The following is a 24,406-nucleotide window of genomic DNA, read 5'->3' on the forward strand; positions in this document are numbered from 1 at the left end:
CTGCCCAAAGTATCGATAATGGAACACCACTTCAATAGCAAATGGAGTATGTTTGGCTATGTATTCATTTATAGAGAGATGTGTGAAAGAATGTTTTGGAGTAGGATTCTCACACTTCTTCTTAGGATGATAGAGTTCTAACTTTATTCAAAATGGTGGATTTTGTTGTATTATCAATAATTTAAATAAATATCGAAATGGTCGTAGTAAAAAAAAATTTGTTTAAATATTGATCTATTCATTTCAAAATGGACGGGGATATGATTGTAAAAAGTTTAGCTCTTCTATCTTTTGGGTAAAATTTAATAATGTGAATCTATTATAATTTGGGATTACTACATTTTCCAATCACAAAATACCCAAGAGTGTGATAAAAAAAAAATATTTCATCTACAAATGCATAACACTCATCACACCCTTATGTATTTTGTGATTGGAAAGTGTAGTAATCTTAAATTATAATAAATTCAAATTATTAAATTTTACCAAAAAATAGAAGAGTTTCAACGTAGAGTTTTTCACAGGGTGTATCCACATTTCAAATCACATCCACTATACCTTTTAATGGAATTGGGAGTTTGGACAATCTGGATTCTACCAGGACCACTTTTCCTTGTGCTCTAGATCTAAAAGTCCCCAACTAACCTTTGTAACAAGAAGTCATACCATCTAAACAATGGAATGGATCCCGACAAACAGCTGCCAATGTCAATTCAGGGTACTTTGTTTTAAAAAGGAAGACCACGGCCCAAGATTATTCAATTCCAGATAGGCAGGAATGGAAAACAACACAGGAATAAGGTTGAACAGGAGATCTCTGTTCTCAAAATTCCTATTGCTTGCTTGCCTGAATTGGTTTTTCTTTCGTTGGGCTGAAGCTGATGTACATTATTACGATTTTGTTGTAAGTCCCAAACCCACTGTTTTAGTGTTAAACATTGTTTCATTATGCTTACCATATTTTTCCATTGAATTTCTGGTATATATAAACTGTTGTTCTTATTCTGGTTTTTCTTCTTCCTATATTTTTTTTCCTCTTGAAGCTGAGGGAGAAAAATTTTACTAGACTATGTAGCACAAAAAGCATATTGGTTGTAAATGAAAGCTTTCCGGGACCTGTGATTCGTGTTCACAGAGGGGATACTGTATTTGTCAATGTTCACAATCAAGGATACTATGGTGTCACAATTCATTGGTTCGCTCTCTCTCTCTCTCTCTCTTTCCTAATTTTCAAGTATAATTTAATTTTGTTAAGAATAGCATTTTGCTTTATTTCTAGATATTTATAACGCTTATAAGAATTTCTCTAGTATACAATAGCCAACAAGAAATTCGCTAGTCTGTTTTTTTTTTTTTTTTTTGAATCAATGAGTCATAAACAAATCAAAGCCTGTCTTCGGACTAGTAGATTATAAAATTTTCATTATATAAAATGTGGGAGAAATTTCCACATCATAATCACATGATGAAATCATAACAGACTAATTTGAATGTATTTAATTTTACTTGTTGGGATTAGCTTTAAGTTAGCCCACTCTCAAATAAACAAAAAATAGGTCACCTAATATTTTATGGGTAAACTACAAAGTTAGTCTCTATTCTTTACATCATATGTTAATTTGATTCCTATCACTTACATCATATGTTAATTTGATTCATAAATTTTTAATTGCATCAATTTAGCCCTTAACATTTTTAGTATTGTATCAATTTGATTTCTGCCATTAAATTTTTAAATAGAAAATACTGATATGACTAATGGCCCAAATAAAATATGTTTTTGCTACGTCAACTAAGACCTAACTGCCATGTCGTATTATATTATATTAAAATTAAAAAAAAACAAACAATATTACTCAGCACGTGATGATCAAAATCAAACACACAAATTCCTCCTTTTTTTTTTTTTTTTGAGAAGCGGTAACTGAATTTCATTAATCAAAAGAATAAGAAAACTTTACAAAGACTCTTTAAGAATAATATCGAAAATGCAGGCAGTTTCTTCTAGTAGGACAAAGGACATTAAAATTACATTTCGAGCTTACAAACTAATAATGAATCGTCCATCAATTTCTTAAATTCAAATGGGTAACTATAAAACAAATCCAATCTTTATCCCATTTATAGTTTCCAAAATTTTTAAAACAAAAAATCCCAGGTCAGCAACAACAATGAAGACTTGGATGAAGAACAAAAAAGGGAGGTTTTTTTTTTTCCTTTTATTTTTATTATTATTATTTTTTAAAGTTTCTTTTCAAGGTCCATCTTAGCCACTCCCTAGCTAGCCACCAAAACCAATCTTAGCCTTATTCTCAAGAAATGGTATTTTACATGGTGGAGTTTGATTCGCTTCAAACTGCCATAGAACTCAACCCACCATTAAATTTCAAGAAGAAATGGCTATGGAACCCACCATTCGACATGGACTTGGTCGTCGATGAAATATGAGCAAAGGGAGAAGAGAGAGAGAGAGAGGGACGTACCTGGTTTTTTTATTTTTATTTTTTTTTTTCAGATTTAATTTAAAATTTTTTTAATGAATATTTTAACTACATGTAATGTATAATTAAAATTTTTTTTTTTAAGTTTATGCTGAGATGGTAGTAGAGGTGAAATGAAGGTAATATTTTATTTTGATCATTAACCACATTAATATTTTCCATCCATCACTTAATGGTAATGACTATTTTGATACAATATTAAAATGTTAGGAACTAAATTGATATATTTAAAAAGTTGAAGACCAAATTGATACTTAACCTAAAAAGTTAGGGACCGAATAAATAATTTACCCTTTATTTATTTGTCAATATCACACCACCTCATACCTTTTAATTGGTAAAATATTTGATCAAATCCAATATTGAACGTCATTTCCGATTTAACCATTGTGCTTATTCAGGGGGCGTAATTAGGACTAGACGCACGCTGGGACAATTCACACTCAGACATGCATATATACTTAAGGGGTAGAATATATATACTTAAGGGGTAATTCTACCGTACTCCTCATTTTTTTTTTTGGGTATGGTAACCATTAGTAGACAACCTGCTATAAAAACATTAAATTTAATAGTTTCATCCTCACATTGCACAGTTTCAATATCACATGTGACAGTTCTTTTGTCACGTTTGGTGGTTCTCTTATTCTTTTATCACATTTGACGGTTTTATCCTCACATTGTGCAATTCCAACATCACATGTAGTAGTTCTTTTGTCACATTTGGTGGTTCCTTTTTTTTTTTCTCACATTTGACGATTTCATCCTCACATTGTCCAGTTTTAACATTACATGTGACAGTTCTTTTGTCACATTTGATGGTTTTTTTCTCACATTTGAGGGTTTTATCCTCATATTGTGCAGTTCCAACATTACATGTGATAGTTCTTTTGTCATATTTGGTGGTTTCCTTATTTTAAGAGTATTTTTTCTACTTTTGAGATTTTAGGGGTGGTTTGGCCATTTTAAGGTTAAGGTTAGGGGTATTTTGGCCAATTTGATGGTTTCATGGGTATTTTAAGCATTTTGGAGGTTTCATGTGGATTTCATTTTGGAGGCTTTATGGGTATTTTTGGAGGTTTTGGAGGTATTTTGGTCATTTGGACATGGTTAGAGTATTAAGAAAGTATTTTAGCCAATTAGGTTGTGTTGAGGTTGTTTTAGTCATTTTAAAATTTTATAGGGTATTTTGGTTGGCTCCACCAACTACTAGAAAGATGACATGTAACCTATCATGTGTAATGCACATGACTCACTTAGTTGGTTAGATTAAGTGAGTCATGTGCGGTGCACATGATAATGACAAATGTCGTTTTCCTATTGGTAGTGGGAACCTAAAATTTTTAACATGTTTGGAGTCAAGCTTTGTCATTTTCTTAATATCCTTTAATAATAAATATCACATCCACAAACACATCACACGCACAAGGGCCATCATTGTGAATTTTAAAGCGCCCACAAGGTATCAAATTCACCTTACATTTATTTTTTTAATTCCTTCTTTCTTTAATCTAATTAAAAGAGGAGGAGGCTCAACGACATCAATATTAAATAATAACAAATTATTGCTATCTGCAGGCATGGAGTAAAACAACCAGGAAATCCATGGTCTGATGGTCCGGAGTACATCACACAATGTCCTATAGAACCAGGTTCAAACTTTACATATGAAGTCAATTTTTCTACTGAAGAAGGAACTCTCTGGTGGCATGCTCACAGTGACTGGACACGATCAAGCATCCATGGTGCCATAGTTATTTATCCCATTGAAGGAACAACTTCTCCATATCCGATGCCTGACGGTGAAGAAATTATCATACTAGGTACATCAATTTTAAATTCTTCCCTATTTAGCACGTTTGAAAATCAAATTAAGATCTTAGGGAGCCCTTTGTGAAGAGTTAGTACTGTAAGGTAACTAACGTGTGACTTGACCATTTGACCAATGACACCATTCACATTTTAAAATTCCAATAGAGATTTCGATTTTGTTATATTTTGTTAAGGGCTTGGGGTAGAATGTATTTTATTAGGGTGAGTCTCATTTTTGTTTAATGTTAAATACATTAAGTATCAAGAAAAAAAAAAAACAAAAAAGTATATCATTATTTTAATTAATCTAAAATCTAATAATGAATAAAATTCAAAATTCACAAAACAAATGAATGCAATGGAACAACCCAAATCCAAAGGCACCATAAATAGTGTGTAGTCAAAAAACTCCATACCCATATTATTTTCCCTAGGTTTTATGTCCCTAATGTAATAAGACTTGTCCATCAGAATTTTCCTTGACCCCTCTCTTGTGCCCTAAGGATTGGTCCTTAAGCTATACATTTATAGCCCGTTGGTTCTTAAGGTACTCTTTTTGTCCATCAGAATTTTCCTCATAGCCCATTAATGTACCTAGAGTAATTCTAGTACTACATATAAAGACATAAGTTTTGCTACAACTATCTTATATGGCAACTATTATCAAAAAATTATTTTATATGGCAACCGTTGACTGCCTATTATTTTTGTTGGGAAATTTAGATCCTAGTTGATAGAATTAATAAGTTTTAAACCCAAGTTGTTAATTAGATTTATTATGAGTCAACCTTGTTAAAATAAACAAACATCAATATCATGCACAGCGGAATAATAAATAAAACAAGATATGATAACCCAGGAAAACCAATGAAACAAACTAGTTTCATAGTAAAAACCTGGGGAAAAACTTTCCCGAAAAGCAATTCACTATAGTATATAGAAGTTTCATTTATAGTACAAAACCTTTGTCCCTAGACTCTACAATCCCCGTAGATAAACTTACAGCAGAAACCTTCTACCGCTTCAGAACCTCTAAACTCTTCAATATATGAACGCCACCAATGATGCACGGATTCCAGTACGTGACTAACTCCTTTGCACGAATCCTAGTATGTGACTAACCCCAACAACTTAAAGAAGATGTTGTTGGCTGCAAAGTTCTTCACTTCATCAACAATGAAGATTAAGAAGCACTTGGTTACGAAACTTTAAGGCACAAAGACGCAGTAACTTCTTACAGAGAGAATAAGGCACAAGGTCACTTTTTGCTTGTATTCTCCTTGTATATTCACACAATGCATATGTGACGGCTTTTAAAATAAGTCTTATATATGTCTAAGATTGTGAGAAAAGAAACCCTGCATAAATATACAAGCATGAGCCGAAAATCAGATCTGGAAATTCTGATTTCGTAAGTCTCGATAGATTCAGCTTCTATCGAGCTTCCTTCATTAAGTCTTGATAGATTTTCTATCGAGGTATCTGTCGAGCTTTAGTGAATAGCATTTCTTCATTTTTTTCTTGGTCCAATCTTCATGGCTTTAATACTTGGCTTGAACAACGTGTTTCTTAAAGTACTAAACCCATCCTAGATTTACCCAATTACAAGTAAAATGCATTTTGTCAAAAGATTAGCCAATTATATAAAATATGTCCTTAACAATCTCCCCCTTTGGCAATCAATGACAAAACCACAACAAAACAACTAATCATGAGAGAAGTCTTAAATTACTTAACTCATAACCACTTGTTGTAATACAAAATAAATCTATCTCTACCACAAACTCTTAAAAAAACTTTGCAAGAAAAGAGTTCACGGCATGATAGACTTTCATAACCTGTCTTTCTAAATCACTTAAACAAAACTCATCAAGGCATCATGTGTGAAATAGAAATAAAGATTGCTTACATAAAGAAACATGTGTATAGAGAGAGAAAAAAAACAACATATGTAGAGGAAGGTGAAGAAGACATACATCATATATATATATATATATATATATATCAAAGATAAGCACAATGTCTGTAAAAATGGTCATAAGACCGTTGTACAATAAACTAAAAGAAGCTCCTAAAACAACAAGGAGTTAAGCACTCCCCCAAACAAGATGAAACACAACTTCCCCTTACAAAAGTATGTATTTCTCCTCTAACATGTGGAATCTTAAAAAGAAACCACATATTCTCCTTCTTTTTGTCATGATTGACAAAAGGTACAAGAAGATATAAAGCTTCACTCGAGAAACATGAAGATGATCAAAGGACACAAGGAATCCATATAAATGCATGAATGTAATGAAACAAGATGCTATGGATGACAAGATAAAAGAAAGATGCAAAACATGTGAAAAACAATACATGCAAGAGGGCCTCGACAGATTGAGAAGCTATCGAGCTACAATCGAGAGAAAACCTAGAAATCTTAATGGATCGAGAATCTGTCGAGAATCTATCAGGCAGACTGAGAGCTCAAAAATTTTCTTTGATGGATTGAGAAGCTGTCGTGGATTTGTTGAGATCACAAGAAGAAGGCTCGATAGAAAGTGTATCTTTCGAGGATGTGTCGAGGAGCTGTCGAGCTTGAAGAAAAGAGGTTTTTCAAGAAGGGAAAAACACATAGAGATGAATGCATAAATCAAGCTACTTATCCAAACATCCAAGCACCATATTAAGCTCTCAAAACTCAACTCAAACAAGATGCAAATCATAGATCCAAAAACACACACACGCTAAACAAGTCTAACAAATATTATTTTTCAAAAACAAGTTAAGACAGTTTAGCAAGCATATATTGACACATGTATCCCTTGTGATGACCAAATCACATTGTACATGCACATGTATCAAAAGTAGCAAAGAGTATGCGTGTTGTGTGTGAAAACATAACAAGTGTGCACAAGTTTCTCATATTATGATGATTTGGGATATGAGAACATCTAATACACTCACACACAATCATAACTGTTTGATGAAGACTATCACATTCGAGGTACATCCTATAACTCCCACATCTCCTAGAAACACACTTGCAACTATATTTAAAAGTATTTTAATTCTTTTTGTTTTTATATTCTTTGCATATTTTTTCTTTTCTTTTTAAGCATAACATGCATGGGCATATAAGGGAGAGAAATGAAATACCCAATTATGTAAGCTTAAACATCACAATTTTGCGATGCCGAAACACATAGATGTTATACATGATTGACAGACTTTAGTGGTGAGATGGTTAATTATGCCTTTCTCTTAGGATTTTTTAGTCATTCCCGTCAAAAAGAGCGATATGAGTGTTAAGTACAAGAGATTACTTAGTCGTACTTATCACAAATATGAGTCACAAAGCTCACTTTCTTAGTTGTGCATTGAGATGCTCATTTAAGTTACAAGATATACAAAATTTAGAAAATTTTATTTCAATGGCCATCCAAGGTACACAAGTACCAATGTACACAAACACACACTGTTTTTGTATTTTTCTGATTTTTTTTAAATAAAATAAAAACTAAACAATCAAATAAAAATAGACAAACAATATGAAAGCATGAAAGAAAGATGTAGATGCATGAAAACATGATTTCAAAAACAGATAAGAAATCAAGTAAGAAAGTCCTATTTTAGATAGAAAGAATTAAAGTAGAGGACAGATAGAAAAGACAATTAAGTCTTAGGCTCATTTCTCACCCACATAACACAAGTTTTTGGCCGTGAAGATGAAAAGATATGTGTCCTAGTATGTCTACTAAAGGATATAGAAAAATTAGAATTATCCTGAAATTGAGTTAAAAAGCTGAAAGCTTTTAATAACTCTCCAAACAAAGGTGTAGTTCCTTGAGAGGAAACCTGTGACCGTTTGGATACTTGATTTTGAGGATACAACTTAAAGCAATCAGGACGAATGTGTCCAGAAACACCACAATGGTGGCAAACATGAGCAATTTTAGGATTACGCAGCACCCTAGAAGGAGGTCTAACCTTAGAGGTTGACAAAGACCTCAATTTAGGACAATTTGACCTAATATGACCAACAATATGACAATGATGACAAATTCAGATTTTTCTTTCATCCTAGGAGGAGTTTTAGACATAAGGTTAGAAATTTCAGCGTTAACATCAAAATTTTTGCCTTTGTCTATCCTAACAAAATTAGCTTTCAACTCTTCGTTATTCCTTTTAAAAGGAGGAATATATACACCTTTTTCCTTTGAGTTAGGCTCAACAAGAAGTTTGACACTAGTTAATTTTTCAACTTCAGTTTTACATTCAACTAGTTGCTCTTCCAAACTCTTAATTTTGTCCTCTTGAGATGAAGTTTGTTTTTTAAATTTCTCATTCAAATTATTGGCTTCATCCAATTTTGCAATCAATTCATCTCTTTCAAGTTTGACCTTTTTAAAATTAGCTTTTAATTTTGCACAACATTTAAGAGATTTCATACAAAAATTATAAAGCTTGTAATAGGCATCTTGAATATCATCGTCATCATTCAACACAAGATTACGCAAATCAACACAATCAAGAGTTTCCATGGTAATAGGAGTCAAGGATCACACTTAGGAAAGTAATTGAATCAGAGTGTACCCGCTCTGATACTACTTTTTGGAAAAATTAGACCCCGGTTAATAGAATTAACAAGTTTAAAACCCAAGTTCTTAATTAGATTTATTATGAGTCAACCTTGTTAAAACAAACAAATATCAATATCATGCACAACGGAATAATAAATAAGACAAGATATAATAACCCAGGAAAACCAATGAAACAAACTAGTTTCACAGTAAAAACCTGGGGGGAAACCTTCTTGAAAAGCAATTCACTATAGTAAATAGAAGTTTTATATCTAGTACAAAACTTTTGTCCCTAGACTGTACAATCTTTGTAAATGAACTTACAGCAGAAACCTTCTACTGATCAGAACTTCTGAACTCTTCAATATATGAATGTCACCAATGATGCACGGATCCCAGTACGTGACTAACTCCTTTGCACGAATCCCAGTACGTGACTAACTCCTTTGCACGAATCCCAGTATGTGACTAACCCCAACAACTTGAAAAAGATGTTGTTGGCTGCAAAACCCTAAGGCGCAAAGACGCAAAGACGCAGTAACTTCTTGTAGAGAGAATAAGGCACTAGGTCACTTTTTGCTTGTGTTCTCCTTGTATATTCACTCAATGCATATGTGACGGCTTTTAAAATAAGCCTTATATATGTCTAGGGTTGTGAGAAAAGAAACCCTACATAAATATACAAGCATCGGCTGAAAATCAGATCTAGGAATTCTGATTTCGTAAGTCTCGATAGATTTTCTGTCGAGGTATTTGTTGAGCTTTAACGAACAGCTTTTCTTCACTTGTTTCTTGGTCCAATCTTCATGGCTTTAATATTTGGCTTGAACAACATGTTTCTTGAAGTAAAGTGCATTTTGTCGAAGGATTAGCCAATTACATAAAATATGTCCTTAACAACTTTCAAATGGATTCACCACTTTTTCTCCACTACTCATAATCTACTACGTGGACAATTATAACAAAAGTTGTAGTATTTTATATAGTCCTAGAATTTTTGGATTTACTTAACTTTTTGTTTGGATGAGTGCAGATTTTAGGTCAACTGCTAGTTTCCAAGAAAATGTTTTTGAAGAGTTGCATTTGCATTCTTGTACTTCTAAACAACTTAGTCTTTGGTTTCATTTCAATTCCTACTTGCCTATTTTCTTGTTTGCATCATTTTGGTATGAGAGTCTAAGGTTATGTTTGGTAACAAATTTTGTTTTCTATTTTCAAAAACTTGTTATCAAAAATATAAAGAAAAAATAATTTTCTTGTATTTTTTAAATCAAAAACATGTTTGGTTAGTTGAAATTAAAATAATAGTTTTTTGAAGAAAACAAATAGAAAATACTAAAATATGTTGTTATTAAGATTTGTACTTTAATGCTAACTCATTAAATGAGACATATTTAATAAATTAAATGCGTGTTTTTATTGATTTTTGAAAATTAGAAACTTAAAACAACCTTTTGCATGTTTTTAGTTTTCTTCACAAATTGAGTTTTGAAAACAATTTTTGTTTTTGGTCCATTTTGAGTTGTCAAACAAGTTTTTAAGTCTAAAAAATAGAATATTGTTTTTGAAAATAGAAAATAAGTAGAAAAAAAAGTTACCAAACATACCCTAAAGTTCTTTCCCTATCCTTCATCTTATTCATCAGCAACCACGTTCTACAGACTGTTTTGTTACACTTGAGCCTTTCCCTCTAAAAGCTAACCAAAATAGCTACCTTTGGATATTTGAAACTATTGTGTGAGTGCAATAATGGTCCTCGATGACAAAACCAGAAGAGGAGGCTTCAGAAAAGCTAATTTTGTGAGATTCAAGATGAACAAGAAACAATCTCAGATTAGCATCCCATGAGAGATCCAAAAATTGAAGCTCTAAGGAGGCAAATTAATGTCTTGATTGAAGCCACAAATAGGTTTCAACTTCAGCTCCAGGGAGAAGATGGAACTGAACATGATGAAAACCATGAGGAAAATCCATTGGGAGACCATTGAGGAGACACATTCATGTCTAAGAACAATATGTGGCTGCCAAGGAGGAATCTAAATGGGAGATGAACTTTGAGGTTGAGCTACAAATTTCCATGGTAGTTCATGGATTAGATTTGCAATGTGTAAAGGGTGTTTAATTACCATGAAGTTCCTGATAACAAGAAAGTTAAGTTGGTAGCAGTCAAATTTAGTGGTAGAGCTTCTTAAAATGAAGTTAAGGGAGCAGTTCTTGCCCTTTTATTACAGTCAACCCTCTATATAGCAATCTGCATAACCTAAGGGCTAAGGCAAATAGGTTCTATTGAGGATTATGCAGATGCATTCTAACAATTAATGCCTAGGGTGGATCTGGTTGAGTCTGATAAGCAGATAGTGGCTAGATCATTTGTGATCTCAAGAACCACATTCAAGATGTTATTTGCTTGCATACTTGTTGGTCAGCAGGTGAGACATTCATTAGAGCCTTGCTTATTGAAAATCAAATGTCAAGAAAGGCACAATTCACTGTTGCAAATGCAAGAACAAGTGGTGCGGCCCTTGGTTTTTCCATGACTTGGAACCAGCCCTTCAAGAAAGTAGAAGGCTCCGGTGCAGCAAACCACAATAGTACAACCAAGGCAGCTGCCAAGAATCAACCTGGTGTAGTATTCAAGTGTTTTAAATGTGAAGAGATTGGTCACAAGGCTGAAACATGCAAGAAACCAATGTTGTCGAAAGGAAAAGTTTTAGTTGAGGAATTTGAAGATCAAGAATGGAATAACAACTTGTTTTTGATCAATGCATTGAAGAACAGATGTGAGGAGAGGATGACATAGTCACTGTGATAAAGAAGACCTTGCTAGTGTCACACAAACTGCAAGAGAAGTATTGCCATAAAGATGAAGACCTTTAGTTTAGAAAACTTTTGTTCATTATATAGCTTTTCCAGGAAAAATTATCCGACAATTTTTGGGAATTAAAGTTTGAGAGAAACAAAAACAAAAACAAAACAAAACAAAATTTTTTTTGAGGGAAACAAAATTTTCTTTTCTTCATTCTAATTTTATTTTTATCCTTTATGGTTGTTTCTGAAAGTATTCATAACCTTCGAGTGCCTAATGGTTAATTGATAAAATAGAATCCTCTAGATCTCTATTATGAAACACAATACATCCTATCACTAGTCTCCAAATTAGGAAAGAAACTTTTGTTTTGTCCTGATTTGGTTAATATCACTTTATTTTACATACATTGTAAATGCAGGATCGTGGTATACTGTAGATGTTAATAAGGTGGTAGCTGAGGACCTCGAAACTGGTGCAGACACACCCCGTTCAGTTTGTTATGTGATTAATGGGCAACCGGGAGATTTGTTACCATGCTCTCGAGGTAAGTTAAAAAAATATGAAGTATATCATGCTTGTAGCAAATCATAGAAATTAATTTTCAAAGCATCACATTTGTTTTTTCTTTATAATTTACTCATAATAAGGAAAAGACAGAAGACCCAAAAATTTCTTTGATTGTCATTATTTGTATGATACAGAATCAACTTACCGTTGGGTGGTAGATTACGGCAAGACATATCTTGTACGGATAGTCAATGCTGCCATGAATGCTGAGCTCTTCTTTGCAATTGCTAATCATAGCCTCACCGTAGTTGGAATGGATGGGAACTATGTGAAACCCATAATCGCAGATTACATAATGATAAGCCCGGGACAAACAATGAATGTCTTATTGACAGCAAACCAATCTTTGAGCCACTACTACATTGAAACTAGACAATATGACTCTGCTAGGCCAGATGTAACAGATTATGATCAGACAAATGCTACGGCCATTCTTATGTATAGTGGCAACTATACTGCCCCAGATTCTCCATTCTCTCCTTCTCTCCTTCCTTCCTACGAGGACTTTCTTAGTGCAGACAGATTTTTGGACCGCCTACGGAGCTTAGCAAGCAAAGAACACCCAGTAAATGTCCCGCTAAATGTAACTACGAAAATGTACATCACAGTTTCTATGAACCAGCTTCTCTGTCCAAATGCATCGTGTGATGGGATCGATGGAAATAGGCTTACATCAAGCTTAAACAACATAAGTTTTGTGAACCCAAGTACTGATATTTTGCTTGCCTATTATAGGTACTCCCACTTTTTTTCTCCTTTCAAAATTATGTTCTTTTTTTATAGTTTGCAAGTACTTGCAGTTTATCATAACCTTATTTCAAAATATGGAACAGGAATTTGAGTGGCATTTATACCACAGATTTTCCAAACTGGCCGCCAACTATGTTTAACTTTACTCAGGATGTTTTGCCAATGAATACTACGATACCAATTCAGGGGACCAAGGTTAAGGTACTAAACTATAATGAAGAGGTGGAGATAACATTTCAAGGAACTGAGGTATTGAATGCATCAGAGAATCATCCAGTGCACATGCATGGGTACAGCTTTTATGTAGTTGGATCAGGTTACGGCAATTTCAATAATGAGACTGACCCCAAAACCTATAACCTGGTTGATCCACTTGAAGTGAATACCGTAGGAGTGCCAAAGAATGGATGGGCTACCATCAGATTCAAAGCAAGTAATCCTGGTAAGCTCTTTAGCTTTGTTTTAAAATTAAACTAATTTAGAAAAGGAATAAAGATTAACGTGATCTTTAACTCTTAATTAGTTTTGTACCACACCTCACCTCGACCTGACTCTTACTTTTGATCTTGGGTTAGTCACTTTTTTTAAGTAAATAATAATACTTATTAGAACACACACGAAAATAATAATAGTGTTTTAAATTGGGTTTATAATACATTATATAACTAGAGTACAACTACAAAAGGGTCTAACCTCTGTAGTTGTAGACTGAGGTTATAAACAGCGAACACTAGACACACACAACCAATGTGGGATAAATATCACTATTTTTTTTTTTAAGTAAACAGTAATATTTATTAGAACACGCACAAAAATAATAATAGTGTTTTAAACCGGGTTTATAATACATTATATAACCAGAATACAAATACAAAAGGGCTTAGCCTTTGTACTTATTAGGCTATCACTTAGTCCCTGTTTTGCAAAAAAGTTTACCCCAATTCCACAAATTTACTTTGTATGTATTGTTAGGAAACATAGTAATTAAACGCACAATATTAAAATCAAGAGAAATATTTCTCTTGTGAAATTTAGAACTGGATTGAATTGCCTTGCTTAAGTTCACAATTTGTCTCATTCTATGGGGTTTAGATCCAATGGTTGAATTTCCTTACTTAGTTTACCAAAAAAAAAAATTTCCTTACTAATAATTAAATAGAAAAAATACACAAAATATTAACGAAGTTAGACAATTATTGTCTTATATTTTTGGGATAGCAATTTAGGATCTTCCACATTTCACAAGATTCACAAGATGCTTGTAAAAGAATATTTGTATATGTAAGTTCATGTTGTGATTACACTATAACATGTTGTACTCTCATGTATCATATTTCACTTTTGGGGGAATAATTTACTATGAGTTGTTGGAAATCAGTGGGCCTTCACACAGTCACACTCTCAAATACTCACACCACTTGAAAGAAGCAATTCACACTCACGCACTCCAAGGAAGCGAGAGTGGAGTAAGAGAGGAAGACAACTTTCTAGTTTTTACTGCTTGTATTTCTTTTCTTTCACTCGTCCTTACAAATTGACGGATACATGAGATATATACCGTATACACCCACATACAACCATAAGTTTTTTTTGTATTTATTATATGACTCCAAAAAAAAAAAAAACTATTCACTCCATAAAATTCTTTCATTGATTTCATATACGTTTAGATCCTCTACTTATTTCAAAAATTAAATTTAACTCTCAACCCCCCCCCCCCCCTTTGAAACTTCATTCTCTCATTATTATTTTCTAAAATAATTACCAAATAGGGGATCAATTATTTTCCACTTATTTACCAAGGTTTTAAATGTTTTACAAAATAGGAACAAATCCACACAGTTTTACAATAGAAACAAATCCACTCTATTTTTTGTTTATACCAATTTTCTTTTACTTTTTATTTTTTTGCTTTGTTCTAATTGATTCACCAATTTCAATTATAAGAATAAATTTTTAACAAAATATAGAAAGCGAAGTGTAAATATGTCATAGTTTGGGTGTTAATTTAACTAAGATGACACTGAACAAAGTAGCCCCTTCAAATCAACATTTATTTTGTGTTGTTTTTGTAAGTAGAACCTAATAAGTATTTTTGATAGAGTCCAATTGAACGTTCTATTTGGTGTCAAAATTTTTAGTTTCAGCATTTTTTGAAACTTAGATCTTTCTCTAGTCCCAATCATCAATTCATCAATTTTTTTTTTGGTTATCAAATTTGATTTTTTTTTAACTGTATATTTATTTTTGGGTGGTGGGGAGTTAGCGGTAGTTTGAGGTTTGGAATTAGATGCTATATATATATATAGACACACACACATGAAAGAATAGTTTTATTTATAGATGAGAATTATTCTAGCATCTACTTATAAGGACAAAATACCATTTTAATTTTATAGATTTCCTTGTTTTAACTATGATAAAATTTGCATTTTAACTTATGATAGTTTTGAATAATGAGTTTGATTTATAGACCTATAGTTTTTATTTTTTTGAGAAACACACACGCACACACACACATCTCATCCCCCTTCCACTATATATATATATATATATATATAGATTTATAGACCTATAGTTGATAGGCTATTTTTTTTTGCTAATTATGCATATGTTATATTATACATGATTCTGTTTTAATATCTATAGTCTGTAAATCTAAGATATTTCACTTTTTGTCAACAAAAAAAAGAAAAAGAAAAGAAATTTCACTTAAAATTCTAAATATATAGAAATTTCACACACACGCGTGCACACACACACATCTCATCCCCCTTCCCCTATATATATATATATATATATATATATATATATATATATAGATTTATAGACCTATGGTTGATAGGCTATTTTTTTTTCTTCTAATTATGCATATATTATATTATACATGATTCTGTTTTAATATCTATAGACTGTAAATCTAAGATATTTCACTTTTTGTCAACCAAAAAAAGAAATTTCACTTAAAATTCTAAATATGATTTTTTTAATTGTGTATGGAATTTTTTTTTCTTTTTATTTATTAATACATACTTATTGATTTTATTTATTTATTTTATCACGAATTTTTTTTACACTAACTTTTTATATATATAGTCTTGAATCTCATTACTTGTTGTAATATATATAAATCAGAAATAATGAAACTTATACTAACAAGGGATGATATGTACTAGGTGTATGGTTTTGGCACTGCCATCTTGATCGACATCTTAGTTGGGGCATGAATACTGTGATGATAGTGAAGGACGGTGGCACACCCGAGACAAGTATGCGCCCTCCTCCAACTTATATGCCTCCTTGTACACTACCCTACATCACTTGGGTTGAGGACTTTGACGATTCTCTGGGAGATGTTAATTGAAGGCGTATATATGGATTAAAATAGGGTGATATGAATAATGATAGATATTAGGTTTATCAGGATTTTAACGAAGAAACGTTGAGTTGTGAAAATTCACATTATGTTAATTAATTGGTGACAATAATTATTTGATGAAAGGAATTAAGTAAAGTGCTCTTTAAGTGTAATATTTTTATATATTCATCAAATTCATTTTTGCCTACATATGTATGAAATCATATCTTACATTGGTTGTGTGTGTTAGAATTTCAATTCAGTCCTTATAACCCCAGTTTAATACTACAAAGGTTAGACCCTTTTGTAGTATTACTCTAGTTGTGTAATATATTATAAGCCTGTTTAAAAAACTCTATATACCAAGGTAGTTGATACCATACCGGTACTAGTCGTACTGGACGGTATGTACCGTACCGGTATGTATACTGATATCGAAATGCCAATGTTTCGTACCGGTTTAAATACCGGCTATGTACAAGATTGGCTCCCTTGCTATATATTACTTTCGTCTTTGTGTGTTCTAATAAGTATTATTGTTTCCTAAAAAAAAGGGATGTTTATCCTACATTGATTGTGTGTGTTAAAGTTTCAATTCTTATAATTCCAGGCTACTACTACAAATGTTAGGCCATTTTGTAGTGGTACTCGGTTATGTGTAATATATTATAAGCCTGTTTGAAAAACTCAAAATACAGATATAAGTTTCATTTTTTTTATGACTACTCGTTGAAGTTAAAAAATTTGAAGGCTTGATCAGACATGACTCCTAATATACAATTATCCAAAAGATCCCGCTTCATTATTTTTCCATAAACGTGGTGTTTAACTTTACATTACTTGAATTTGGCAGAAGTCTTGATTTACGTTGGTGACTTGGACTATTTTCTGAGGTATTTTGTTAGATGTTTTGAATCTATGTAGATAGTTGGAGAATATAAAATTTAATTATAAATTTTACAAATTACTGTCTTATAAATTAGTTTGAAATTACCGTTCGATTCCACGAGCACTTATACCTATGAAGTGACCATCATGCTAAAAGTACATGGTGGTCTCTTGGTCGTGGTTTTAAAAACCAAACTATATTGGCCAATTGAACTAGTTCAACCGGGAATCAGATATGGAACTGGTTCGGTAAAAATTAGAAAACATTGCAAAAATCGGAAAACATTGCAAAACCCCCAAAAAAAATGCTGCAAAATGTTTTGTAATGTTTCTTGCAACACTTTTGAATTCTGAACGCTACAAGAGTTGTGTAGCAATATCCCTATTGAAACGTTTATAAGAAATGCCATAATAAATTTTTACTTTTACAACTTTTGCTAAACCCCTTCAATAAACCCTAAATTTGTTCATTCAAAATCCAATGTAACTGTTTTTAAAACTGCTACATTAGAGAACATAATGTAGTGTTTTGATAGATGTTGTTACTAAAATTTTCAAATTGAATTATAGAAAGCAATATTTCATGTATACACTAATATTCATCCATTATCTAATTGCAATTACTAATCGATGATCAAATAATTAAATTTCATTCACAATGCTCCAAATATTAAATTGACATAAATATTCACATTTCTTAAAATAAATTTATTACAACAAGTTTCATCAATACACAACATAAAGCATAATAACATTGTAAAATTCAACAATAAAGCGCACAATCTTTTCAATTCGTGTCTTCATTAAAAAATAATGATTCTCAGTCACACACTAAATGGAAGCTTGTTACTGATGTTTCTTACCTACAACACAATCACAAAGATAAAGATTTAAAATACGCCATTGATAAAATTACAATATGCAAACTTATCATACAAATCAATCGCATATTTGATTCATTTTAAACAAGTCAAACATTTTTCAACTACAACAATATATTACAAGAACTACATACAAATCAGTGAACTATGTACCTTTACCACTGGATAACAATCCTTGACATGAACTTCTGATGATTGCCTAAACTGCACAATCTTTTCAATTCGTGTCTTCATTAAAAACAATGATTCTCAGTCACGCACCAAATGCAAGCTTATTACTGATGTTTTTTACCTACAACACAATCATAAAGATAAAGATTTAAAGTACGTAATTGATAAATTACAATATGCAAACTTATTGATGAGGAGAAAAATCACCCTCGTCCAAAGGAAGAGAAAGCTAGCTTCATCCATCAAGCCAGCATCGTCCATGTGATGAACAACTATAGCATACATTAAATGAGTTCCCTATAAATGACACGAGTAACAGTTAATGTGCCAGACAGGAAAAAGCGTAACTGATGGACCAACAGTAGAAGACCATTGAAGTCTATTACGTCTCTACATACATTATAATGAATTATTGAGATTGTCTATTTCTCGACGGATGGATTAAACACTATTCAATGCAAGGTGTAACATATGGACATCAATGACAGGTGAAACCATAAAAGACATTCAATGCCTAAGACAACTAAGTAGTAATGTACGTGCATCAACGAATGAATAGCCATTGGCAGACAATAAAAGCTAGCCATTAATACCAACGGCTCCATATCTTATGAATGTAGATATTCATTCAGAAAATGAAGACAAGGGCTATAAAAACCCACACAAATCAAAGGCAAAGGTACACACAACTCTCACCCCAAAAACTATTCTCAAGTTGAATTTTTTTGCAATATTCTTCGATTGAATCTCATTCTAACTTAATCATTGGAGGGTGTTTGGCAAACACCACACCGGTGTATCCATATTTCTCCATCTCATATCTTATTGCAAGTTTGTCTTTGGACGAAGCCAATAATAAGCTTTGTCCATCTATATTGACAAGGAGAGAAGAACATCACCAAAAGCTATAAAGTTAGAGAAGAACGGCACCAATAGGTTCGTCTCTGGATGAAGCCGATGCCTTTGTCCATCTGTATCAACGAGGAGTTCATATTGACTATTTTTTGCATCATCACTTATCATACAAATCAATTGTATATTTGATTCATTTTAAACAAGTCAAACATTTTTCAACTACAACAATATATTACAAGAACTACATACAAATAAATGAACTACATACCTTTACCACAGGATAACAATCCTTGACATGAACTTTTGATGATTGCCCTCTTTATTATCAAACCAAGATATTAATTAGTTTTTGGTGTTGGAGAGGATTGAACCCCAGATCTCTTATTCAACCATTAGAAATTTTACCAGTTAAATCAACTAGAACCCAAAAAAGAAATGGTACATTATTAAATAAATGTAGCACTACTAGACATGTTTGCAACCTAATGTAGCACATAAATAAATAATTCCAACAATGACTTAGAAAATGTGGTGAAAATGAAAATAATAATGACATAAGTTTAATTTAAAAGCATAACATAATCACAATCTGATTTTTTATTTGTTTAGCAAATAAGGCAATTTAAAATTGAATTGAACTAGACATGCAGACTAGAGGTCCAAAGATTGAAATTGAATTAAATTGGCAAGTTTCCACTAGGGATCTTGAATTTTGCTAGATATCCACTAAGGTGTTTAGCTTAGGAAAAGGTCCACTAGGGAGCTTGGACTTTGACGGTCGAAGAAAGAATTAAGAATGATCTTGATCTAAATAGAGACGAAGAATAAACACGATCTTGAACTTTTTAGAAGTCCACTAGGAAAGGGATTTTTGACTTCTTAGAGGCCCAACGATTGCTTTGAAAGTTATGGGGAGAATTTTTATTTTGAATTTTGATGATTTATCATAAAAACCTTTTAAGAAAACATGAATTTTTGAAAAAAAAAAATTGTGAGTTAACTCAAGTTTGACCTACCAACTTAATCAAACTGAGTCGACTCAGTTAGTAAAAGGGGGATGAGGAGGTGAAACTTGGTCCCCCCCATCTTCTTCTTCTTCTTTTTTCTTTTTCTTTCTCACTTATAATCTTATCTTCCACCATTTATAGTTTTTTTTTTCTAACTTTCAATTTCCAAACTCAAAATCAAGCTTAGAAACTTCAATTTTTTGGGTTTCAAGTGTGATTAATTTCATTTTTCTTGAAAATTTTGTCAAAAAAGTTCACCTTTGGTGTTCTTGAAAAACACACTTTTGTGGCTTCCTCTTCTTCACACAATACGTCCATGAAATTATCCTTTTCAAAGAGAGGTAGTTTGGGGTTGATTGAATTGGACGCAATAGCAAGGAAGTCAATACTGTACAGGAGGCTGTACCGGTTTGGCCATTGGTACAATATATTTTGGATACCGGTTAATACCCGTGTACCGTTTTGGGTTTACCGCTATTTCATATATTTAATACACACACACACAAAATCTCTATTTACACACACATACACACATAGACTCTCCAACTTTTAGTCTCATAAATACCTTCCATTTCAACTATTGTCTACTGATTGATATAGCAACCTAAAGATCAACTGGAGATTAAAATTGATGTAGGTAAAACAATTAAAAAAGAAGAAAATGGAACTCTTAATTCAAACACCAAATCCAAATTAAGTAAAGGAATTAGAGAGATCAAAGGTTAGGTGAAATAATGAAATTATCTACAAAATACTTTCATTATTGATTATTATAGAGACAAAATTGCCACAATTACAAAAAAAAAAAAAACACAGCATTTTGTGTTTTGGTCCGGTACAGTCGGAATTCGCCGGTACGATTGGTATTTTTTCCAGTACAAAATAGAAGTGTACCGATGCATTGGTTGGTACGGTATGTACCGGCCGGTATCGCTACGGTATCAACCACCCTGTGCAATAATGATAGAAAATTAGATAGCAGCTAGATTTAGGTCATGATCAATATTTTAGGGAAGGGATAGAGGGAGGTAGGAGACTTGAAAATGTGGATGCAATAAATTGCAAGTGTTTCCAAGGATGCTGGACTTTTTTTAGCGGTGGTCATCACTTGGATTTGTAAAAATGGTTAAATCATGCAAGTAACCACTGAATGAGGGTTTTGAAGATAGTCATAATTGCATTGTATAAGTGTTTGGGTTTTTTTGTTTTATTTATTTATTTGTTAATTAGTAGGATTTGTATAATGTAATTAGGCTATGCTTTGAGAACGTTTTATGAATGGTATTTTTTAGTTTTATTTGAAAGGGTGATTTTAAGGATTGTTGTCATATTTGGTTGATTAAACTTCCTCTTCGAGAATTGAGATGATAATTCTCATATGTTCTCACCATTCTCCCACTTCGAATTAAGAAATTAGGCTTCATGTTGTATTCTCTTAAAAATAAAATTGATTAATTTGGGCATCTAAACATGAAAATTCTTAATTTTTTTAAAACCCAATTTCATCAAAATTGAAAATTTGGAATATTTTAAATTTTAAATTTTTGTGGAGTGTTTAGTGGACATTTTAAAATGAGCAATGCAAAAAATAAAAAATAAAAATATTTCTATTAATTAACTATGGGATACACTCTCAAATCAAATTGCCAACTTAAGAGAATTTGAAGTGTGTCCAAAAAGCTTGGCTTTAAAAAGTAGGTATTTAATTTAATTTTTTTTTAAAATTTTAAAAACACCCAATAAAGTAACTCCGTGTGAGAGGGAGAAAACTGCATCTAATGTAAGATATACCGTCTTGTGCATCATGGCACATGCTTCCGTCCGTGTGTGGTCCACCTCCATGTGAGAGAAAGAAAATAATCGCAAAAATAAGAAATGGTGAGTATGGACTCTCTCTCTAAGCACCGTGCTCTCTCAAGGGAAGAGGAAGTTGATCTTTCAAGAAGCAAGAAGAAGGTAAATGATGTCCATCACATTGATTTTAGTGAAGGTGTTAGTGAAAAAGGTCTTTCTCCACGAAGCAACAATGCTTGGGATTCGCAGAACAAGTCCTTCAAGGAAAAACTGGTAGGAGAAATTCCAGGAGCTTATGCTTAATCATTTGATTTCTACGACATAATAGAGGATGATGTTGAGTCCGATGATGAGGTTTCCAGTTTACACGAGAAGGTTTAGCGGCAGTAAAGCTATCCAAGGAAACTAAACTGCGTATTAGTGGGTCATGGTCGAAAGCTTTGATTGTCAAGCTTTACGGAAGGAATATAGGTTTCAACTTCATTCAGAATAAACTTCAACAGCTATGGAAACCCAATGGGAGGCTTGATTATGTGGATTTGGGGAATGAGTTTTTCTTAACGAGGTTCTCAATGAAGGAAGATTTAGATGCAGTATTGAGAAGAGGTCCATGGTTCATAGGAGAGCATTTCCTATCTATAAGGCTGTGGGAACAATTCTTCAAACTGGAAGTATCTAACATCTCGTCAATCACGGTTTGGGTTAGATTACCTACACTGCCCATTGAACTCTATGACGTAGAAGTTCTTAAGCCAAATGGGGAAGCCATTGGGAAAGTTTTGAGAGTCGATACTCATACCGCCATGGAAGCTTAGGGTAAGTATGCCAGGCTATGCATACACGTTGATGTAGGCAAACTGCTTGTAAACATAGTTCTCATTGGGAAATTTGAGCAAGCTGTGGTGTATGAGGGCATCAACAAGCTTTGCTTCGCATGTGGCAGAATCGGTCACTAGAAGGAAATGTGCCTACACACTGTCCGGTGTGCTGAGCCGCTGCCGGAGAAGGACGCGTCCAGTACTAAGGTAAGTAGTACAAGCCAACGTAATATGCATGTGTTAGGTGGGTGAGAGGCAGGTAGTGGCATGGCAGAGAGTAGTGTAATGGAGCATGGCATGGAAGAGAGTAGTGGAATGGAGCATGGGGAGGACAAGTACGAACCGTGGATGGTTGTTACACGTAGGAGAGGAGGACAAAAGGGGACCACGAAGGGTGTGCAACAGTTGGACCCCACAAAATCAGCCCCAAGCTTAAAGACAAGAGCTTTTTTGGCGAAGGAAAATCCCAGTAACGGCCATAATGTGCGGAATGAGGCTACTAATATGGGCCTTACACTTGAATCCAATATGGAGAAGGCTGGGCACGGTGGTTTATTTTTGGGCCTAAATGTGAAGATTGGGGGATTGATGGACAATTTTGGTTTTCAAACAAAAGCCCATGTTAGCCCATTAGTAAAGGGTAAGAAGGTCATTGCTAGGAATAGGGCTTTAAACCATCTTAACAAAGCAACTGCTAGTAGCAGCAAGGCTTCTTTCACCTCAGCCTCAAAAGCATCTTCCTTTCTCGGCAGCAATGGTGGTGATGCAAGCTCACCTTTTCAATTCTCATCAGCTCCACATGCCGAGTTGGGCAACCATGGTCGAGGGAGAGGTCATGGAGAACACAATTGTAGTATTAGTGGGAAGCTAGGTGAGGAAAGCGCGGGTAATAGGGTGGTCCGATCAGTGCCTGATGGAAGATTAGAAGCAAACATTTCCTTTGAAGGAAAAGAGTGCAAGGCCGGGCTATCTACCATATTGGGAACCACCGTGGAGGAGGTTGGTAGGGAGGGAGATGCCACAACAACGATCAAAGGTCTTGATCTTGCGCGAGAAAGATCCAGCAGAGTCTTTAATGGCAAGGATGGTGGCGAAGATGGAGGAGATAGAATGGAATTTGAGGAGGGAGGCGGAATTCTTACCTCCTCATGATAAGTGCCCACTCCTAATCTCTTTTACCATGAATATAATAGTTTGGAATAGGAGGGGCGTGCTGAAGCCTAACTTTTAGAAACATGTGAGAGAGCTGGCTAGGAATCATTATCCAGCCATTTTAGTACTTATGGAGACCAAGCTTGGTGGAGCTCGTGCAAAGGAAATAACGGACAGACTTCCTTTTGATGGCGCCATTCACACCAAAACAATTGGGTTCGTAGGAGGCCTATGGTTGCTTTGGAATTCTAATATAGTGGAGGTGGTGCAGCTAGCAAATACAGAGCAAGAAATCCACATGGAAGTGAAGGTACTTGCTACTAACCTCTCTTGGATTTTCTTTGCTATCTATGCTAGTCCTAGGAATGTAGAAAGATATATTTTGTGGGAAAATTTAATTAAAGTTGCAGAACTTCATAATAAATCGTGGGTAATAGCCAGGGACTTCAATGAACCCTTGTTGATTGAGGATAAGTTT

The 24,406-nt window shown here is 33.4% G+C and overlaps 1 protein-coding gene across 1 annotated transcript; it reads left to right on the forward strand.

Annotated features, from left to right (window-relative positions):
* Window positions 1-744: 744 nt before the first annotated feature.
* On the forward strand, window positions 745-16,535 carry LOC142607943 (laccase-14-like). Its single transcript, XM_075779635.1, has 7 exons — window positions 745-904; window positions 1,044-1,195; window positions 4,080-4,324; window positions 12,106-12,231; window positions 12,389-12,989; window positions 13,088-13,446; window positions 16,181-16,535. The coding sequence occupies exons 1-7, from the start codon at window positions 779-781 to the stop codon at window positions 16,366-16,368; spliced, it is 1,797 nt and encodes a 598-aa protein (XP_075635750.1). The 5' UTR covers window positions 745-778; the 3' UTR covers window positions 16,369-16,535.
* The last annotated feature ends 7,871 nt before the right edge of the window (window positions 16,536-24,406 follow it).

This window comes from Castanea sativa, chromosome 1 (genome assembly GCF_040712315.1).
Source record: "Castanea sativa cultivar Marrone di Chiusa Pesio chromosome 1, ASM4071231v1".
NCBI lineage: Eukaryota > Viridiplantae > Streptophyta > Magnoliopsida > Fagales > Fagaceae > Castanea > Castanea sativa.